The 21,923-nt window shown below is 42.1% G+C and overlaps 1 protein-coding gene across 4 annotated transcripts in view; it reads right to left on the reverse strand.

Annotated features, from left to right (window-relative positions):
* The window catches only part of LOC136864544 (trypsin eta), a 243,539-nt gene that overhangs the window by 22,926 nt on the left and 198,690 nt on the right, over positions 1–21,923 (reverse strand). For 3 of the 4 annotated variants that reach the window (XM_067141682.2, XM_067141672.2, XM_067141662.2), the window contains 3 exons: positions 14,627–14,768; positions 8,126–8,239; positions 2,785–2,922 (listed from right to left, as the gene is read on the reverse strand). In XM_067141682.2, the coding sequence (XP_066997783.2) occupies positions 2,785–2,922; positions 8,126–8,239; positions 14,627–14,768 (394 nt within the window). The remainder of the gene's footprint in view (positions 1–2,784; positions 2,923–8,125; positions 8,240–14,626; positions 14,769–21,923) is intronic. The other variant, XM_067141690.2, reaches the window with a different exon arrangement.

Genomic DNA, 21,923 nt, shown 5'->3' on the forward strand with positions numbered 1-21,923 from the left:
TGCACAGTGGACAACCAAGGAACTGAAATTTAGATCCCACAAAGTAGCGTATGATATGTACAAATTTTAATACGCAGAGATTCTGCCATTGTAACACTCTATTGCAGTGACTCTTTCTTCAGCAAGTGAGTTCTGCATTGATATTTTGATGAGAAGTGGTTTCATTGTAGGCGCATTATACTGTATATCAGCCTAAATAAGTCTTAACTTTTTCCTCTTTTGGATCACGACATCCTTAGTATCTGTACCAGTTTTCATTATTTGAAAAGTACTGCATATAATGCGAGTACAACACTCCTCTATATCTCATATGATTTTTTTTTTTTTTTTTTTTTTGCTAGTTGCTTTACGTCGCACCGACACAGATAGGTCTTACGGCGACGATGGGACAGGAAAGGCGTAGGAGTGGGAAGGAAGCGGCCGTGGCCTTAATTAAGGTACAGCCCCGGCATTTGTCTGGTGTGAAAATGGGAAACCGCAGAAAACCATCTTCAGAGCTGCCGACAGTGGGGCTCGAACCCACGATCTCCCGATCACTGGATACTGGCCGCACTTAAGCGACTGCAGCTATCGAGCTCGGTACCTTATATTTCGTAATTAAACTGGATGGCTCATTTACAAAATTCAGAATTCTTTCGAAACAGCTATTCTTGAGGATGATTCGAAACTATAACATTTAACTAAGACTGAAGGAGTTATTGGCGACAGACCACCAGAAAAATCATAATTTTGATGTTGCTAAAATTTATATAAATGTACCTGTTAATAATATGTTGGTTCATCCTCTAGAAAAAAATCTCTGATTTCAAGAGGAGTGAACATGTATTGCACGTTTTTGCTTTACTTTTTAGGATATTGTGATTATTAAAATTATTCGAACAACATTCTGAAAATTCGATAATAACCAATTAAGTAATACAAAATTAATGTTTATCATACCATACAAAACGCTTAATAAAACTGTACATACGGGCAAAACGAATCAAGAAAATCCTTCCAATATTTGCACATATATTGAATATTTCCTGAAATATACGTTCACGAATGTATGAAACCCCTAAACGGGTGAGTAAATGCTCAAAAGAACATGTATCGGTCCAGTGAAAAGCTAAGACTAATTCACAAGAATTCACTCGATGCTCTCAAATTTGGTATTTGGTGCCAATTAAACCAACAAGAGGTAGCCTATAGCAGGTTTATTATGAACGATTTTTTTCCATAACTGGCGAAGAGAAAAGAACACTAGCCTGCTATTCGTATAGAAATTCTCAGAAAATTCGCAAACTGAGTTGCAAGGGGTACACTACAGCACATGTTTACAGGCTAATGGAGATAAATTCCGCAATTTGTTACAAAACTGTAAATAGTTTTTCACTTCATTTTCAGTTTTATTTATTCATAACAGTTGATGAGTTCTATCATTCATATTAGCTGTCTTCTTGTACTTGTTCCAGACCTTAGACATGCCACTTAAATGACATTTATGCACTCGGAAGCATCTACCCAGGTAGACGTGCATGCTTGCCGATCTTGTGTTTGTCTATGTTGGATGTTTATGTTCGACACAACTTACAATGACTGATGCGTCTGTAGATTACGAACTTCAACCTGTGAGACATGAAGGTAGAGGTAAGTTAAGGAAACTAGGACATACTCGCAAAACACGTCAGTAGCAATTTTGTTTGCTATGTGAATTAGTGTCTTATTAAATACGGGCATGTCAATTCTAATTTATAACATTATTAAAATGTATACAACAAATGTTGAAAGAAAATAAAATAGAAAAATATGTATTGTTTTAAACGGGAAACCTGAGACGCAGACTGGGAGAAAGCTTAATATGGACCTTTTAATGAATCACCTTATTTAAGTAATGTGGGAAGTGGGGGCGGGGAGAGGGGATGTTAGGTGCCATCCTCGTGGTTTTGCATATGATATACTGTATTGCTCGAGGAAGATGTCAAGAAAAAAATTCCAGAGGGTGAAATTCCCGCCGTCCAACCTGATAATGCGAATTCTGCACACATCGATCACATCAACTTTTCTCTTTGTCATCGACATTTTCGCTTCTTCCAGACCCATGTTTCAGTGGTATTCTCATTTCACGTGCCAACAGAAACCCTATTACTCCTCTTGTAAGGATTTACTGGGATGAAGACCAGAGAGGCCCTGCTTCCGTTGCACTTTGAAGAAACTGGTGACCGATTTCACGATCTGTAAAAAAGATAATGTTAATCTCTCTAACTCCTCCTTTTTGCTGCACATGGGATAGAAGATCTTGAATGCAGTGGTTTCCTGTCACCCTCTACACCGTTATGCTATTCACTGATAGAGGTCAACGTCAAGGAAAGAGGTTATCCTGGGCATTTACCCGCTCATCCACTCTCTCTATAATAGAGGTTGTTGCCGTTTATGCCAGTAGGCCTTCGTACATCAGATCCTGTCCATTTAGTAGGTATTATTGACATTTAGGAAGAAGCGGCTGATATTGTTAGATAATGTAGGTAATAATATTAATCATTAACAGAATTATTGACAGAATACTATTTTATTCCATTAATTTAGGTAGTTTCTAGATACTGTATACAGTCTTATTAACTTTCAAATTATGTGAGTATGTACTGTATGTTTTGGGTAAGTGTACGAGAGGGCCGTGAGCCCTAACTTCTCCACATACAAAGGTATAAAATAAATAATAAATAATATCGCAGCGATGCTACTCCATTGAAAATGAGACTTATGGAGAATCTATCGTACCAATAGCAATAAAAAATATCTACTTACCATGCAAGTGTTCGTATTCTCTGTACCTCTTGCGCAGAACTTATCATTTTCAAGCTGCGTTCCATACAACTGAGAACAATTATTTCTGGTGAAGATATCGACGGTAACATACTGGAGAACTTGCTGCTGAATATTAGTCTATAAAAGAAACACGTGTTTAGAAGAAACAGTGGAATTAACATGTGAAGCATTTTGTTAAAAGTGCTCTTTATTCTCTACATGGTAATGACACTATTCAGAGACTATACAAAATCAAATCAAATCAAAATCTCTTTATTTGCAAATGAGGTGTCTACCTCGGTGGCAAATGGTAAACTAAAATACATTATTGTCATGCACTAAATTTTAAATTAACAAGAGACGAAGAAAATTTTCCTAGAATACAATATTATACAATTTACGCTAATAATTTGTTCTATTAAACACATACATCATCCTTAATAAATTTATATTGTTTACAAAATTCTACTTATAATATCTTACAAACATAGTCAACTCATATACAGTATGTGAAATTACTTCTGATAATAATATACAACTAGTATAAGATTAAAATTAACATTGAATTTATTTACATATTTATATTTTACCCATTTTGGAACATAAGTAGCATAACGACCTGCTGCGTCTTAACCAGAGCCCCTTTTGCCACCACTTTTCAGAGTTCCTGAAGGGCCTTCACAGCTACCGTAGCGGTCCCAGGGCCCTCGAAGTCCCCACTGTACATCACCCCTACAGGCAGTCCCCTACCTGGGCTGTCCAAACTCCATAGACCAGGGGATGGAATTAATTTAATCACACACATTTTTATTTACAATATCCTGCACTGGTCGAATGCCCTCTAACATTTCATTTATTTTCTCTGTTGTTGTTTATTCTCTTCTTGAATATCTGTACAGATATACGATTATACATAGTGAAAAACTCTCTGCTCAAGATTGTATCTAAATAAAAAGCAAAGCAAAGTTACCACCATACAGGCCAAGGAGACTCTTGGAGGCTTCCACTGTCCGTTACTTCGGCACGAAGTGGAAGAGAATGGTTAGTTCTTTGGCCGACCACCCTTGTCCTGGGAATTAGCTTGGTACTCATTTTTGGAACAGACCTATAGGGCCATGTGCCACTCCAGGAAGGGAATCCCATTTCTAAATGTTTCAAATTCCTAACAAAGAAACGAACCTACGTTCTACTAGGACGCCTTTACCCTCTCTAAATTGACATTTTTTAATGACAAAGAGACAAAATGCCTACAGCGGAAAAGTATACGAATAAAATAATAATAATAATAATAATAATAATAATCATCATCATCATCATCATGAACATGAAATGAAATGGTGTATGGCTTTTAGTGCCGGGATGTGTCCGAGGACTTCGCCTCGCCAGGTGCAGGTCTTTTGATTTGACACCCGTAGGCGACCTGCGCGTCGTGATGGGGATGAAATGATGATGAAGACGACACATACACCCAGTCCCCGTGCCAGGGGAATTAAACAATTATGGTGAAAATTCCCGACCCTGCCGGGAATCGAACCCGCGAGCCCTGTGACCAAAAGCCAGCACGTTAACCACTTAGCCATAGAGCCGGACATAATAATAATAATAATAATAATAATAATAATAATAATAATAATAATAATAATAATAATAATAATAATAATAATAATAATAATAATAATAAGTAGCGGCGATTGGGAGTTAGAAGTGAGGGAGGAGGCGGACAAAAATTTTATGGACAACAGAAAGTATCGGCGTCTGAGGGCTATAGTGGGAGGAGTAGGGGGAGAGGGTGGAATCAAAATTGGAAAAAAATATCTACAAAATATTTTGTTATGCTCTCTGAACGAATGTCGGCAGAGACGTAAACATTGAGTCTACCAACTTTAGTGCGGTAATAATTCAATACGTCCGCCTCTGTGGTTTAGTGGTTAGCGTGATTAGCTGCCACCCCCGGAGGTCCGGGTTCGATTCCCGGCTCTGCCACGAAAATTTGAAAAGTGGTACAAGGGCTGGAACGGGGTCCACTCAGCCTCGGGAGGTCAACTGAGTAGAGGTGGGTTCGATTCCCACCTCAGCCATCCTCAAAGTGGTTTTCCGTGGTTTTCCACTTCTCCTCCAGGTGAATGCTCGGATGGTACCTAACTTAAGGCCACGGCCGCTTCCTTCCCTCTTCCTTGTCTATCCCTTCCAATCTTCCCATCCCTCCACAAGGCCCCTGTTCAGCATAGCAGGTGAGGCCGCCTGGGCGCGGTACTGGTCATTCTCCCCAGTTGTATCCCCCGACCAAGAGTCTGAAGCTCCAGGACACTGCCCTTGAGGCGGTAGAGGTGGGATTCCTCGCTGAGTCCGAGGAAAAAGCCGAACCTGGAGGGTAAACAGATGATGATGATGATGATGATGATGATGATGATGATGATGATGAATAATTCAATACAATGCAATAAAATTTTGATCGAAGGAAGAATAATTACACATGCATTACAATTAAATAGAAGTTCGGCGTGATTAAACAATTAAAATGTCATTTAGTATTTGACTACACAGTGACAATGTAACAGACACTAAATAGAACGACATAGACACATTGACTGAATGAGACTGCCAGACTGACGAATGCGCGCGGAAGGCGGGTGAATCATACCTCAGTGTCCATGACCTTGGCAAAAATATACTCCTACTACCCTTCCTCACTGTAGATGCTACACGCTGCTGCGCGAGTCTCCACTACTTGCTGTGACGCTGTGCGAATCGGTTAACCTCAACGAACGACATTTTGTGCTTATTTTCCTTAGTAATTAAAGAAATTAACGAAGGAATTAACTGAAAAAGCAGATCCCCATCCACCTCCGCAAAATAAATTGGCAATCCTTCCGCGACCATATCCAAACGCACGTCTATGATAATTCTAGTGTTAAGGGTCCTCAAGATATTGACTCCCTAACAGCAGAAATTACCACTACTACCATCTCTGCTGCTGAATCTTCCGCCGTGGGACCCTCTGTGGCCAAGTCAAGGATTGAGACTCTACCTGCTGAAATCTTGGACCAAATCAAATTAAAGAATCGTACCCGCAAGTAAATGCAACTGTCCAGAGACCCGCATCTGAAATCTCTCTGGAACCGGCCAATCTAGAAACCTGGCTACACTTATCAGAAACCACAAGATCAGAGCCTGGAAATCCAGATTAACTGAGTTAAGTGTGGCTGACAACTCACTGCACAGGATGGCTAGAAGGTTCACTAGGAAGTGGACTGGCATACCCTCCCTCCACGGACAACGAAGATTGGCCCATTCAGATGTCGAGAAAGCCAACGCAGTGGCAACATCCTTGAAACCACTTGTACCCCCAACATAGATCCATCAGATGATGACTTAATTGATCTTGTTGAGGAGGAAATTGATAATCTATGTGAACACCACCTTCGACCTGATTTCAAAATTGTTACCCCCCCCCCCCCGCTGTACTACTTTCTGCTATACGTAAACTGACAAATAGAAAAACCCCTGGTCTTGACAACATTTCGGCCACCTTCCTCAAAAATCTCCGCAGAAAAGCTTTGACATTCATTACCAAACTCTTCAATGCTATATTCAGGTTTTCCTACTTCCCCTCCTCTTGGAAACTCGCCAATGTCATCATGATTCCCAAACCTCTCTCCGATCCCACTTTCCCACAAAATTACAGACCAATCTCCCTCTTATCCATCCTCTCGAAACTTTTTGAAACCATCTATCTTACTTACCCGCATTCAAACTATCATTGATGACAAACACCTCCTTAACGATGAACAGTTTGGATTCCGAAGTGATCACTCTACTACCTACTACCCATCAGTTAATAAGGATCACCGAGGAAATTACCAAGAATTTCAACCACAGGAGGCAAACAGGAGTCTGTTTTCTAGACATATCACCTGCGTTCGATTGGGTATGGCTCCAAGGTCTCATCTACAAACTAAACCTTTTTGGTTTCCTCGGTCACTTGGTCCAGCTCCCCCACAGTTATACTTCTGATAGGAAATTCCAGGTCCAAGTTAACCACTCCCTCTCGGACCCCCGCCCTATCTGTGCTGGTGTCCCCCAGGGAGGGATTATCTCTCCTGTACTCTTTAATTTATATATATCTAACGTACGCTGTCTACATGTATTCAGAAGATACCGCCATTTCCACTGTCTCTTGGCAGCTACCCACAGTCCAAAATTATCTCCAAGATGCCCTCTCAACTATCGAACCCTGGCTTCGACAGCGGATAATCAAAATTAATGTCACTAAGAGCTGTGCAGCTCCCTTTTCGAAACGAACTAGAACTGACCCTTAACCACTGATTTTTTTTTTAATTTTTTTGCGAAGTGATCTGGTGGTCTGATGTTGCTACATACTGGGTGTTTCCCTTGACAGAGGATTGACGTTCAAACATCACGTAGCCAGAATTTCGGCCCAGGCATATCACCGCCTGTATGAAATTGTTCCATCATGAAAGTCGACAATGGGCTCAACCTAGAGAACAGGCTCCTGCTGTACAAATCCTCCATTCGGCCAATCCTCGAGTATGCCAGTCCCGTCTGGGGGATCGCAGCCAATACGCACCTAAAACAAGTCCAGCGCTTTCAAAATCGTGCCCTTCGCATGATCTCAGGTGCTCAGTGGTTTGAACTGAATCGTGACATTCACTCTGACCTCCACATTGATGAAGTCTAGCCCAGGATTCTGAAATCTGCCAAGAAATTCTATTCTGGGCTCGACTCTAATCCCAACCCCCTTATCTCCACCTTAGGAAACTATGACATCGTTCAAAATTAAAACTAATCATATTAAGGCTTTGCCACCGTACTTTCAGGCGATCATAAATATGCAACATATTATATTTCCACAAAAACGTGCTATACAATGACAATTCAATGAATACATTTCACGAGAAGCATCAAGTCCCTTGAATTATCCTTACTCACGACGTGAATACAACTCACTAACCTAAAGTACGAGGTCTCATTATCTCAATAAGAGCTGTTTACTTAAATCCTGAAGCGAAAAATATAGAAGACATGCATGCAATATACTTAAAACAAAAAGTCTGTTTTTCAACAGCCACAATTATCCAAAAAATACTGTCAATCCTTATGTATTTACATTCTCAAATACAACTCATAACATTCGTTTAGTCGCCCTAATCGACCATCTGCTGGTCTTGGCGCGCTTTCTACAGTACGGCCTGTACATCACGAAGGCAGTGCTGATACAGAAAGATGAGGATACGCACTGCGGTGTTAGAAACGGAAACGAATACAGATTGAGGGTAATGCAGACGTAAATGGTTAGAGATACAAGTACTTTTGAGGTTACCTGGTTTATATTTCCCCATCCACTGACAACACATCCATCTTCTGCTGGCGACAATGGACCATTTCTTCGGGGGACACTCCCGACACGGGTGCTGAAGACGAAGCTTTGTTCAACCTGTTCAATAAATAAGAATTTTTACGGATTACAATTAAGTTATAGGTGAATATGTTACACTCACTCACAATTCGATCATATATCCTTCCGCCTGCTAGTCATGCAGCGTTATCACTTTGCCATCTAAGTAAATTTAACATCGATCCATTACGGAAGAAGGAAACAAAGAGAGATTTGAAAAATCGAATATAAAGTATATCGGTTATCATGACAAAGTCTTGCTTATTATCTCAGGTATGACTACAATGTTTCACGTATTTTCCAGTTTCTTCTGCAGTTAGTTGTGTTTGGTGATGAATATTGTTTCTAACACCCTAGCAAGCCAACTTTCTTGACACTTATTTTACATCCTGGATTTTGTATTTTAATGCAATGAGTCGGCTCTTTCTATCAGTATCTGTAGGGCCCACTAGCGTCGGCCTCTCAATCCAAAAATGTACTTTAATATGGAGGCCTATACTGCATATTAACCGGATATTATAGTCGGAGTTGAATCATGGCTATAATAATAACGGCGTGTAGCCTCCGAAAAGGCCTGGTGCAGGTCTTTCGAATTGACGTCGTATGGGCGACCTGCGCGTCTGTCAGAATGAACTCTGTGATGAACTCTAATGATGAAGACGGCACACACATCCAGGCCCCGAGCTATCGGAATTATCCGATGAAGTTTAAAGTCCCCAATCCGGCCGGGAATCGAACCTGTGACCCACTGGGCCAAAGACCAGCACGCTAACCATGTAGCCATAGAGCCGGGCAGCATGGGTATGAAATGTATATTAATGCGGACATTTCCTTTCGTAACTGGAGTGTTTGTCGTAGAGAAAGGATAGAATCCAAAGGAGGGAGAGTATTCACACTAAAGAAAAAATAATTTGTAAGCTGTGACAAAGTTAAAGGAGAACATAACACTAAAATCAAGTTGCCTCAGAATCAAATAGTGTATCGGACAGTGTTCAACTATATATTTGCTTTTGCTGTGCGCATAGAGGCATCGGATTAACGGCATTGTTATTACATTCCCATAATACATCTTTAGCAATGAATAACGAAATATGTGTTTTTGTGTTGTGTTCTCCTTTAAGGATGAGGTGCAAGGTGCATCTCCAAAGATAGCAGACAACTATATCTCTTTAGTGTGTACATATCTGCAACGGATGACCCTGACGAGGAATTATTTGACAAGATAATCAGTTATGTGGGAAACGACACTAAAAGGAACGAGATTGTTGGGGGTAATCTCAATTTATTAAATGTCAACTGAGAAGGTAATGCGAATGACAGAAAGCATGACCAACAAATATTAAATATGTACATCAGGGAAGGACAGCTCAATCAGAAAGTGATAGAACCAACTAGAAGGAAGAATATTCTGGACGTGGTGCTGAGAGAACCCGATGAGCTCTATATAGAAAGTGAAGATGCCTTAATTAAAGCCACGACCGCTACCTTCCCACTCCTAGCCCTTTTCCATCCTTCCGTCGGCGAAAACCTTCCATGTGTTAGTGCGACGTTAAACAATTATGAAAAGAACTATCTCGGATATCTGAATATTTCTGGTTGGCACATGGATGTTCAGTCATTTTAGAAAAATATTCTGGGAAAATTCCTCAAGTATGTTGTGCTGTTAGGACATGGGAATATGGGTTAAAAGGTGTTGGGTCGGGACAATGGGGAGGTAATTTCTTTAACACTCAGTTTACCGTAGTATTACTGTTCAGTTTTCGGCTACTTGCCTTAATTATCAGGGTAGTGGCCTTCAGTTCAAAGATCCCACGTTCGATTACCGACTAGGCTAGTAATAGCCATACGCTATTATTATTATTATTATTATTATTATTATTATTATTATTATTATTATTATTATTATTATTATTATTATTATTTTGTTTTAATTAACTCATTAACTTGGCTTATCCCCCAGAACTCAGCGACTTGACGCATACAAACGATGACATGACGCCCATTAACACTTTTCAAGAGCCCACACTAATACGAATATGTGCGCACCATTCCCTACGTTGGTCACATATATCCTAGGTCTTTTCAAGGCAATGCGTTTATTAAACATTCAAGTTACAATTAATGGTTTTACGTGGACCAAAATTTCAAACCAAACCAAACCAAAACATGTTTTCTACAATTCAGTTACAAATCTACCGCTGCAAATTCTGATTTCTTTTTTTTTTTACGTCGCACCGACACAGATAGGTATTATGGCGACGATGGGACAGGAAAGGCCTAGGAATGGGAAGGAAGCGGCCGTGGCCTTAATTAAGGTAAGCCCCAGCATTTGCTTTGTGTGAAAATGGGAAACAATGGAAAACCATCTTCTTCAGGTCTGCCGACAGTGGGATTCAAACCCACCATCTCCCGAATGTGACCTCAGAGCTGCGCTCCCCTAACCACACGGCCAACTCGCCCGGTAGATCTATTACTAACTACCCTTAGTCCTTAAATATCAAATTTTGTTATTTTCCTATGGCTTCTCTTATAATACTACAGGACTGTGTCCAGCGTATCAAGCACCTTAATTCCAAGCCTGCGACAGTCTGATCTCTAGGTCAGTTTCTGCCATCTTAGCCTCCTTAAGCATTGAATTGATCATGTTGGTTCTAATACCATTTATATCCTTGTTTATTAGAGAAAGAATCTACGACAAATTCTTCACTTGTGTATTGAAATGAAATGGCGTATGGCTTTTAGTGCCGGGATATCCCAGGACGGGTTCGGCTGGCCAGGTGCAGGTCTTTCTATTTGACTTCCGTAGGCGACCTGCGCGTCGTGATGAGGATGAAATGATGATGAAGACAACACATACACCCAGCCCCTGTCCCGTTGGAATTAACGATTTGAGGTTAAAATCCCCGACCCGGCCGGGAATCGAACCCGGGACCCTCTGAACCGAAGGGCAGTACGCTGACTGTTCAGCCAACGAGTGAGACATGGGGAACAGTGAGACATTTCAAATTAACCGCTTCCAGAGAATAATAATGAAGTGATGTTTTTGTGGTAGCATTTTGAAACACACCCCGTACCCATAATCCTGCTTGCAAATGGCTGCCTTTCTTGCAAGTTTGCTTTTGTGATCCATTGTGTTCTTAGGGTGAGCAAAGTATATTTTCCGTGATGTCTTCTGTAGTACATATCTCTATTCCTGACGAGAATATATTGGAAATAATTTTCCAAATAGAAAGGGCCATCTATAGCTTTGGTTTCAGGAAACATTAAATCTGTTCATGCAGGTAGGTTATGGTGGAATTAGGAATACATATGACGATGGCTGATGGGGAACAGTGAGACAAGTCTTAGCGGGTAACAATGAGACAGTGTCTCACTGTTCCCCATAAACAGAGGAGTTGAATTGTAATGCAACTATTATTGAATGTCGCTTCTTAAATAATCTGTAGGCAAGAATAGGTATTCTGAACGGTTTCTATTGTTGCAGGTCTCAACAACATGCCGCGAAATCCAAAGAGAAAGACTCAGACAGGAACATTTTCAAGTGAGACGATGAGCACAGCTGTTGAGCAAGTTACTGCAGGGAGGAGTTTGAGATCTGTTGCAAAAGAATACAATCATTCCAGACACTGGCTAGATATGTCAAGAAAAGGAAAGATAACCCTAGGGAAATTATTCGTATGACTCCAAATTACAGAATCAATCAAATTTTCACTGATAGTGAAGAGGCTAGTCTTTCATCTTATTTAATAATATGCTCTAAAATGTTTTATGGTTTGCTAATAATCGAATGTCGAAAGTTAGCTTATGAAATGGCTGTTGAAAACAAAATCAAAATGCCAAAAACATGGGAAACCAATAGGATTGCAGGAATTGAATGGAATAGATGATTTCTTAAACGCCATCCTGAATTATCCCTCCGTACACCAGAAGGATGCAGTCTGTCAAGGGCAACCTCTTTCAATAAACATAATTGTATGATCTTCTATGACAATCTTCACATTGTCTTATCCAGGACAAATAAATTTGCCGATGGAACAAGGATTTTCAACCTGGACGAAACCAGCACAGTCACTGTCCAGAAACTACCAAAGGTGATAGCAGAAAGGGGAATCAAACAAGTCAGTAAGGTCACAAGCGGTGAGAAAGGTACACTTGTAACGACATGCTGCATTGTGAGTGCATCTGGAAATAGTCTGCCTCCTGCTATGGTATTTCCGAGGGTACATTTTAAGGAGCACATGATCACTGGTGCTCCGCCAGGTACCCTGGGATTAGCAACACCTTCGGGATGGATGAACAGTGAATTGTTCTATCATGTTATGAAACATTTCATAAAGTATTCCACAGCTCAAAAGACAATCCTTCTCTCCTAATTCTTGATAACCATGATAGTCATCTTTCTCTTGCAGTGCTAAATTTAGCTAAGTCCAATGGTGTAACTTTGCTGACAGTTCCACCTCATTCTACAAATAAGCTGCAACCATTAGATGTTGGTGTGTTTAAGCCTTTCGCTGTGGCTTATGATAGCGCGGTAGATTCATGGATGATGCAGCATCCAGGTAAAACTTTCTCAATCTATGATGTCGCGGCGTGTGTTGGATATGCTCACCAGAAGGCATTAACTCCTAGTAACATCATGTCAGCTTTCAAGAAGTGTGGTATCTTTCCGTACGATCGAGACGTTTTCAGTGAGCTTGACTTTCTGCCTTGTTCTGTTACTGACCGGCCTCAAACTGCACCAGAAAACTGCAGCAACTTGATGCCTAATCCATTTTCACCAATAAGTCTTCCTGGTCCATCTTTAAGGCCTGAACATGCAAATGTGGTAGATGGAAGGATACAATCTTTTGATGACAGTTCACAGCAAGAAACTAAAAGTGCATCTCCTCCACCTTATTCTGAAAGGACTGCATTTGTAAGCCCAGAACAAATAAGAGGATACCCAAAGGCTGAGAAAAGGAAACTTAGTCAGAAAAGGCAAAAAGGAAGAAGTGTGATCGCAACTGACACACCAGAGAAAAATGCAATTGAAGAACGGTGTAACAAAATGATGGCAAAGAAAACTGAACCTAGAAGAAATGAAGCCAAGAAAGTGTTAGTTCTTGATGAAGATAGCAAAGAAAAAGAAATTAGATGATTCTTCAGATGATGAATCTGACGAGGATGCAGGTCCACAAATCGATCCCTCGGCATTTGGAGCACTTGAAAGGGCGCCTTCAGTAGACGATTATGTTCTGATCGAATTCAGACAAAAGAATAATAAGCTTGTTTACTACACTGACAAGATTTTAAGTGGAAAAGATGAAAGGAAAAATAGGGCAGGGAAATTTACTATTCCAGATGTTCTTGATGTAGCTTCCGTTTCTGAAACTGACATTAAAATGATACTACCAGTGCCAAAAATGACAGGAATAACAAAGAGACAGCAGTCTTGTTTTGCATTTCAGGTTGATTTTTCACTAATTGACATTCGTTGATGGTCGTTGATGAGTGTCTCACTGTTCCCCCGGTTGTGTCTCATTGTACTCCATCGGTTAGGAAGAGTGAGGCAATGTGAGTGTCTTCAAATATATTATTATTGTAATTTGTTGATACAGATTAGGATATTTGTTCTGTAAGGTAACAAAAGAGTAATCTTTGAAGAACTGCATGTGCCATATTTGAAGTAAATAACTTAATTTGTTTTCCTTTTGTGATGATCCAAAGTAAAAGTGTCTCACTGTTACCCACCCTCCCCTATTCATTATTTGAGATTAAGAGTATCTACATATTTTAGACTTACTATCATATTTAGAACGAACAAGAAAGGCATAGATTTCTGAAATGAACTTTAGATGGCGCACATTATTATTATTATTATTATTATTATTATTATTATTATTATTATTATTACTGAAAATGAAAACCTACAACCTGTTTTCCAGTCATTGACCGGGTTAGGGATGGAATGAATGAAGCATATTATAGGCTGTTATTACAATGGGGTCGCCACTCCCAAGGTGATTTATTAATGAGTGATAAATGCTATGAAATGATAATGGAGAGTGTTGCTGGAATGAAAGATGACAGGGAAAACCGGAGTACCCGGAGAAAAACCTGTCCCGCCTCCGCTTTGTCCAGCACAAATCTCACATGGAGTCACCGGGATTTGAACCACGGTATCCAGCGGTGAGAGGCCGACGCGCTGCCGTCTGAGCCACGGGAGCTCTATTATTATTATTATTATTATTATTATTACTATTATTATTATTATTATTACTTAAGGCTTTATATTTTTGAACTAGTAGGCTTTCTTCTCCGGCGACCATGTAAATGTGCAGCCATATGGTTTAATAATCCTAACACGAATGAAAATGGATTCCTATTTTCCCCCCGAGGTATTTAATTGCTAATGTTTCATCAGGATGCATTACATGATATATTTACCTTAAGTAAAGCAAGATCGTTGCTGAAATTCACGCTATTATACTTTGGATGGATGATAAGTTTCTGCACTCGGTATTCTTGAGATCCTGGTTCACTCATGTTGATAAGTTTTGCCATGACTCGGAGATTGCGAGCAGGCATCCTGAAAAGAGAACAACAGAATATGTCAATAGAACATTGAACACACGGTTTGTCCGAAAGGTCCTGAGTGCCTTTTGTAGGTGCATATTTATAGTCCTACGTAAGCATAGTGGTAGTATTGTTTGAAGTCACGGGAGTTCGTCATTTGCAGTCTGTGGTCAAATGTGGGTATATATCAGTTGTATCTGGTGGACAGTGTGGGTATAGATAAGTTGCGCTCGGTAGTCAACCGTGGGTTTACGTAAGTTGCACTCGGTAGTCAAATGTGGGTATGCATTAGTTGCGCTCAGTGGTCAAATGTGGGTATAGATTAGTTGCGCCCGCTGGTCAGTTTCCGCATGGCATCATTTTCCTTTTCATCTTCGACGGTTGCAGGGTAGGCTTCGGCTGGTCCGACGACTCTGCACTCCGACCGAGCAACCGAGCAGAGGAGGGTTGGCCGCGGCTCTGCCGTGGCTCTACGCCTTTGTGTTCGGGAGACGGAGAGGGGCTGGTCCCCACCATCCACTGTCCTGAGAGTGGTTTTCGGTGGTTTTCCATTCTCCTGCAGCTAAATGCCGGGACAGTCCCTAGTATAGGCCACGGCCGCCAACCCTCTCACCTTCTACGCACATCTCCTTCACCATACCAAATATCCTAGCCTGAGAGACGGCGTCACCGTCTATGAAGCCCGCCTCCGCCTTCAGGGGAGGAATGAAAACATTTTAAGTAGTAGTAGAGACTAAGGACTCCCGGCATTGAACAACCCGCATGTACACTAGAAACACACCGCGAGCCAACCACCTCGCGGCCACACCAGACCAGCCAGCAGCCAAGTGAGCTAGCCCCCGCCAAGTGCGGGAGCCATCCGACTCCCGTGGCCATCCCAGCCAACCAGCAGCCAAGTGAGCTGGCTCCGTCAAGACAACCGACCAATCACAGTCCACCAGACCGAGGACAAACCAGAGCCTACAGTCTGCCAGCAAACAATCATATCGACCTAGCTCCGAAACCAAGACTCTATGCTACAACCACGCCAAATCAAGTGACTCAAGTCAAGTCTAGTAGCATGGAGGCCTACCAAGTCACTGCGCGAAGTCCATATTAGCTGGCATGCTACCAGCATCGCAAATTCCAGCTCGCGGTGTCCTGTGTTCGTGGCTTGTCAGTGGCGTTAACCACTCAACAATCTAGACCTGTCACGACTCAGGCAACGTGTTTCCGCATAGGTCGATCCGCCAAGTGCGTTTGACCCTTCTAGTATTTCAAACACACCCCTCCATTCCCAGGTCCCCATGACACAGACTACCCTAATGTGCCATGGACCCTCCATTCCAGGCCATCAGGGGAACCCAAGGGTACCCATGACCTACCCTTCTCGCGCCTGCCTTGCACTTGCCTCCTCGGACCATGAAATTCATCGTTTTCTGTGGATGTGGGGTGGTTCACTGTCTGGCCCGCGGTACCCCGTTCGATTGGTTCGGCCGATGCGTCGCGATCAGATCACGGGCGGGATCGACGCAACCGACTGGGGACGCTCCCTCCCAGGGTACCATGCCTTCCAACTCCCGACCCCTAATATCCTCTTCTTCAAACTGAATAATTGCCCCAACCAGACAAAACCTCCCTGCCCCTCCTCCCCATTTCGGGGCCACCTCGGTGGATCGAGTAGCCGAGACTCTGTAACCAAGAAACTCACTCCCGCCAAGTACACCAAGCTACCATCCCCACCCACTTACTTCCAGATAACCTTCAAAATGCGCTTTCTAAGCCAAAGCTAAATGCATCCTCAAACCTTGAAACACTAGAAAACAGGTAAGTGAGGCAGACGCACTGCCAAACGCTGTTTATTTCAAAATTATAACATCCGCACATTCACATAAAATATTAAAATGTGTCCGTCACTACGAAACATGTCACCAGTACAGCCCCGTTCCCATACCAAAGCAACATTTGGAGTGATCAGTACTTGGATGGGCGACCACCCAGGATTGCCACATACCGAATCGCATTGTTCACTGTGCCATCCTGGTCAACGAGCAATGCGTCGTCGCTTTGGTAAACTATTCTCATAACGTTACATACCTGTAACGTTTTAAAAAACACATCATCCATTATTAAAAATAAAGTTAAACGCACCTAGGATATTAAAAAGCACCATTAACGAACAAAATTATATAATGACCGAAAGAGGAGCGTAATTAAGCACACCGGTATCGGTAGTTCATGGCCCACACATTGGCGCCCTCAAGGGGGGCAAGAGGGGCACTTGCGCCCCCCCCCCCTCTGGAATTCTAAAATGGTTGATGTTCAATTGTTTAATATCATACCAGATTACTTCATAAACTGAATTTACTGAGAGTCATCTAGCATCTGTTATAACCGGAAATTTCTGTAAACAATTTAATGTTGCTGACTTTATATTGGTATTTATATTCAAGAAAATTGTTAATGTGCTCCTCCTCCCTGGAAAAGATCCTACGGGGTCCCATGAACCCACCTATCACCGGAAAGAAGGTGGCTCATACGGATTATCAGGACTAAGGCCTCTCCGTGGAGCAGTTTGGTATCAATGGGCATGGTTAAAAATGCTGTTTAAATTAATTGTATCAGGAATTTGGTACTCGTGAAAATGTTTAAAATAATCGTACCAGTAACTTGGAGCTCATCAAAGTGTATAAAGTAGTTGGAACAGCATTAATATTTATGTTTATCCAGTAGAAAGTAACCCTTTTGAGGAAATGTGTTATACGAATATTTCCTCGTCTGTTTTCAAAAATCAGCTCTTCAACTTTTCGCATTTTCAAATATTTTGGATTTACTATATTAGCTTTTTCCTTGTCATTCAATTTAATTTACCTATGTACTCGTTTGTGTTTAAAAGGCGGCGTCCATGTATTTGTAAATATGTTGATGTGCGCTGTTGAAATTAAGTGAGAATGCTGTATGAAACACCCTACGTGCATTTGGAGTTCCTTGAGACCAAATCTCGGCAGGAAATAATGGATCGGATGATATGAAGTTTGTAAACGATTACTCAGCAAAGCATGTTAGTTTTGGATCGCCTGGTAGAACACTAATCAATTCAGCAAAAATATCTCCAATGTCCGCAGGATCGAAGAATGTCAAACCGAACGTCCACTGTAACCACTTACCACTTTTCAATTTCAGTGTGCTTTTTATATTTCAGACGAAAGACGTGGAGATTACCTGTGATTACAGCTGCCACTTATTGGGGATGAATATGTTCTGAGAGCAACTGACGTGTTTACAACGAAATAGTTGGAGCCCAACTGATGTGCTACTTAATTGGGATGAGAGTGCAACTTATTTTTTTAATCTTTCGGGTGCAACTAATGTGTTTACAACGAAGTGCTCCGAACGCAACTGATGTGTTTATAACAAAATGGCACGAGCTCAAGTGATGTATTTACAACGGCCTTATTTTCACTCCTTTGTGGTCCTTGTCTTTCTTTTGCTGATGCCTTCATTTTTAGGAGGGCTACACATCTTTCTACTTCACCCCCTGTAGGTGGAGGCGTTATACACTGAGTGGCCAAAAGTCATGGGAAGACACTGAATGTGATGTTAATAACGAGTTGATCCTTCGCGAACCCTCAAAACGGCATCTGTACGGCGAGGCATTGACTCTACAAGGTGTTGAAATCGTTCAGGGGAGATCTGGACCCACGCATCTTGCACTGCTACCCACAATTGGTCTTGTGTAGTTGGTGCGAGGTTCATGGAGCATGTTCGAGCATCGACAACATCCAATAAATGCTCAATTGGATTAAGGTCGAGGTATCTGGAGGACCAATCCATGGCTGTAACTTCACTGGAGTGCTCCTCCAACCACCTGCGTGTCACCACAGAGCGGTGACATGGCACATTGTCCTGTTGAAACATGACATCTCCATCAGAGTACTCTTGGGCAAGAAAGGGCTGCAGATGGTCTGAAAGAATGTCCAAATAATGTGCACCTGTCACCGCTCCCTGCAGGCGGACAATATGGCCTAATTGCAACCATGAGAACGCTGTCCAGACCATAACTACGCCCCCTCCCACCTGGACACAACCTTGTTGACACGCAGGATCCATAGCTTCATGAGGCATACGCCACACTCTCACGCGCCCATCAGCTCGATTCAACTGGGAATCGGGATTCATCGGACCATACCATACCACACTGTTGCATGGCCCATTGCCGATGTTCGTGGGCCCATGCACGTCATTGAGCTCTGTGTAGAGGTGTCAGCAAAGGGACACGAGTTGGTCCTCGGCTGGTGAAGCCTATGCGGTGCAGTTGCCTCCTTACAGTCCTGGTAGAAATAGGTTCCGGACTCCCAACATTCAACTGGGCAGTGATCTGACTCACAGTAGCCCGTCGAGCACCCAGTATGGTTCTGCGGAGACGACGTGATGTCCGTTAATTAAACACAGTTAAACCTGTGTGTGGTCTTTCCGTGCGGTGGTTTACGCGGGTTGTAACATTCTCTCTGCGATATTGAAGATCCGCCCTCGACATTGTTGACCTAGGAAAACCGAATTTGCGTCTAATCTCCGCAATGCTATGACCCATGCGCCGTGCGCCGATGATCATCCCACGTTCAAAGTCGGTTAAATCGCGGCGTGTCGCCATCTTCACGACACTGGTGTCTGTGACAGACTGCTCAGCTATGTCGTAGCTAGCCGCAACGTTCAAGGGCTATTCACGGCACCTAATGGGACCTAATGTGACACCCCTTCCCGTGACCTTTGGCCACTCAGTGTAAATATCTATAGTATCCTAGCAATGCGTACGGGGAGACTAAAATGGGAGATCCCTAGGAGCTCTCGGTTTGGGTGCATAGAGTAACGACCATGGAATTCCAACTAGATTATGGTATTTTTTACTCCTTACCTGTGTCAGACATCATTCCAATCTGATCACCCTTGGTCAACTCTTACTCTTTTCTGACCTCGATTAGATGATCAGACTCTTCCCACTTCACCCTCTGAGGGTGGAAAAATACAATGCATCCCTAGTATCCTCCATGTCGTAAAAAGCAACTAAAATGGATGAGTCCCAGAAGCTCTAAACTAGGGATGTGGAGTGGTGACCACTGAGTTTGACATTGCTTTCACTTAGTGCTAAGCTCCTCACATTCATTCTTCCTGTTGAACCTTACTTGAGCAACTCTTTTTACCCCATACACCTCCGATAGTATTCTAAGGCCTTGGGAGTCTTTCATAGTGCTTCCCTTTTTTGCCGTGAATACTTTTTAAACATCGATGACCGGGCGAGTTGGCTGTGCGGTAAGGGCACGCAGCTGTGAGTTCGCATCCTGGAGATAGTGGGTTCGAACCCCACTTTTGACAGCCCTGAAGATGGTTTTCTGTGGTTTCCCATTTTCACACCAGGCAAATGCTGGGGCTGTACCTTAATTAAGGCCACGGCCGCTTCCTTCACATTCCTAGGACCTCCTGTCCCATCGTCGCCATAAGACCTATCTGTGTCGGTGCGACGTAAAGCAAATAGCAAAAAAGAATCGATGCACAACTACCCTTATGATAACATCGGTAAGATAAGGGTTATTCTGCCCGAAGGCAGGTCCGAACCTCCACAGAGCTGTTCCTGAGCCGGAGTGTATGTGCGGTAGGGTGGCCAGTTCCTTTCCGCTCCTCCTTTCTCTTACCCCCCACCAACAGCGCGTGGCAACCCATCCAACTCCTGACCACGCCCAATGTTGCTAAACTTCGGAGATCTCACGAGATCCGGTTTTTCAACACGGCTACGGCCGTTGGCATGATAACATCATAACAGTAAATCAATACCTTCGAAATGTTGGATCTCTTTGTCCTCCGATTAGAGTTACGAGGGAATAGGTACCTAGTTGAACCTCCCCTTAAAACAATAATCTTCATCAACACGAATGTAAAATCTGATTGCGTCTCACCACAATGGTTGTACATTGCTGTCATTTAGGTATTTTAAAAAAATTGCGAATGGAAAATTATGTTGTGATTTGAGCAAACGTCAATAGGCATTTCTTCCTTGCTTCAAAATCAGCTCATATCCATGTGGAAATAGTTTCATAATTGTCGGAGAAATATGCTAAAATATAACTTTGCTTTATTCTTACCTAAGAAAACGCTCTCAACTTTCCGGACAAACCTATAGTTGTACTATAAGAATAGATGTTATAAAGGAATTATTAATTCAGTAGATACAGCAGGTTACGAAGGAAGGAAGAATGCCAAATATGTCTTTATAACTATAGTGACCTAAATAGTATAGCACTTCCTAAACTTCTATTTTTAACAGACAACAACATTCATATAAAGGATGAAAAACATGAAATTCTGAGTGTAAGGCTCATCTCTAAAGATAATAGGCAACTTGATGTCTTTGGAGTGTACAGACCGGGAAAGGGTAGTGCTGACTCTGATTCAGAATTATTTGATAAGATAATCAGCTACCGAGCTCGATAGCTGCAGTCGCTTAAGTGCGGCCAGTATCCAGTATTCGGGAGATAGTAGGTTCGAACCCCACTGTCGGCAGCCCTGAAAATGGTTTTCCGTGGTTTCCACTTTTCACACCAGGCAAGTGCTTGGGCTGTACCTTAATTAAGGCCACGGCCGCTTCCTTCCCACTCCTAGCCCTTCCCTGTCCCATCGTCGCCATAAGACCTATCTGTGTCGGTGCGACGTAAAACAACTAGCAAAAAAAGATAATCAGCTATGTTGGAAATGATATGGAAAGGAATGTGATAGTAGCAGGTGATCTCAATTTACCAAATGTCAATTGGGAAGGTAATGCGAACGACAGGAAGCATGAACAACAAATGGCAAATAAGTTAATATGGGAAGGGCAGCTGATTCAGAAAGTGATCGCACCAACTAGAGGGAAGAATATATTGAATGTGGTGCTGATAAAACCAGATGAGCTCTATAGAGAAACGGGAGTAATAGATGGTATTAGTGATCACGAAGCTGTTTTTGTTGTAGTTAAAAATAAATGTGAAAGAAAGGATGGTATTAAAATTAGGAGTATTAGGCAGTACCATATGGCTGATAAAACAGGCAGGAGGGAGTTTTTGAAAAGTAACTATGATCGCTGGAAAATGGTAAATAAAAATGTAAACAGACTCTGGAATTGGTTTAAAGCAATTGTTGAGGAATGTGAAGATAGGTTTGC

This window comes from Anabrus simplex, chromosome 1 (genome assembly GCF_040414725.1).
Source record: "Anabrus simplex isolate iqAnaSimp1 chromosome 1, ASM4041472v1, whole genome shotgun sequence".
Taxonomy (NCBI): domain Eukaryota; kingdom Metazoa; phylum Arthropoda; class Insecta; order Orthoptera; family Tettigoniidae; genus Anabrus; species Anabrus simplex.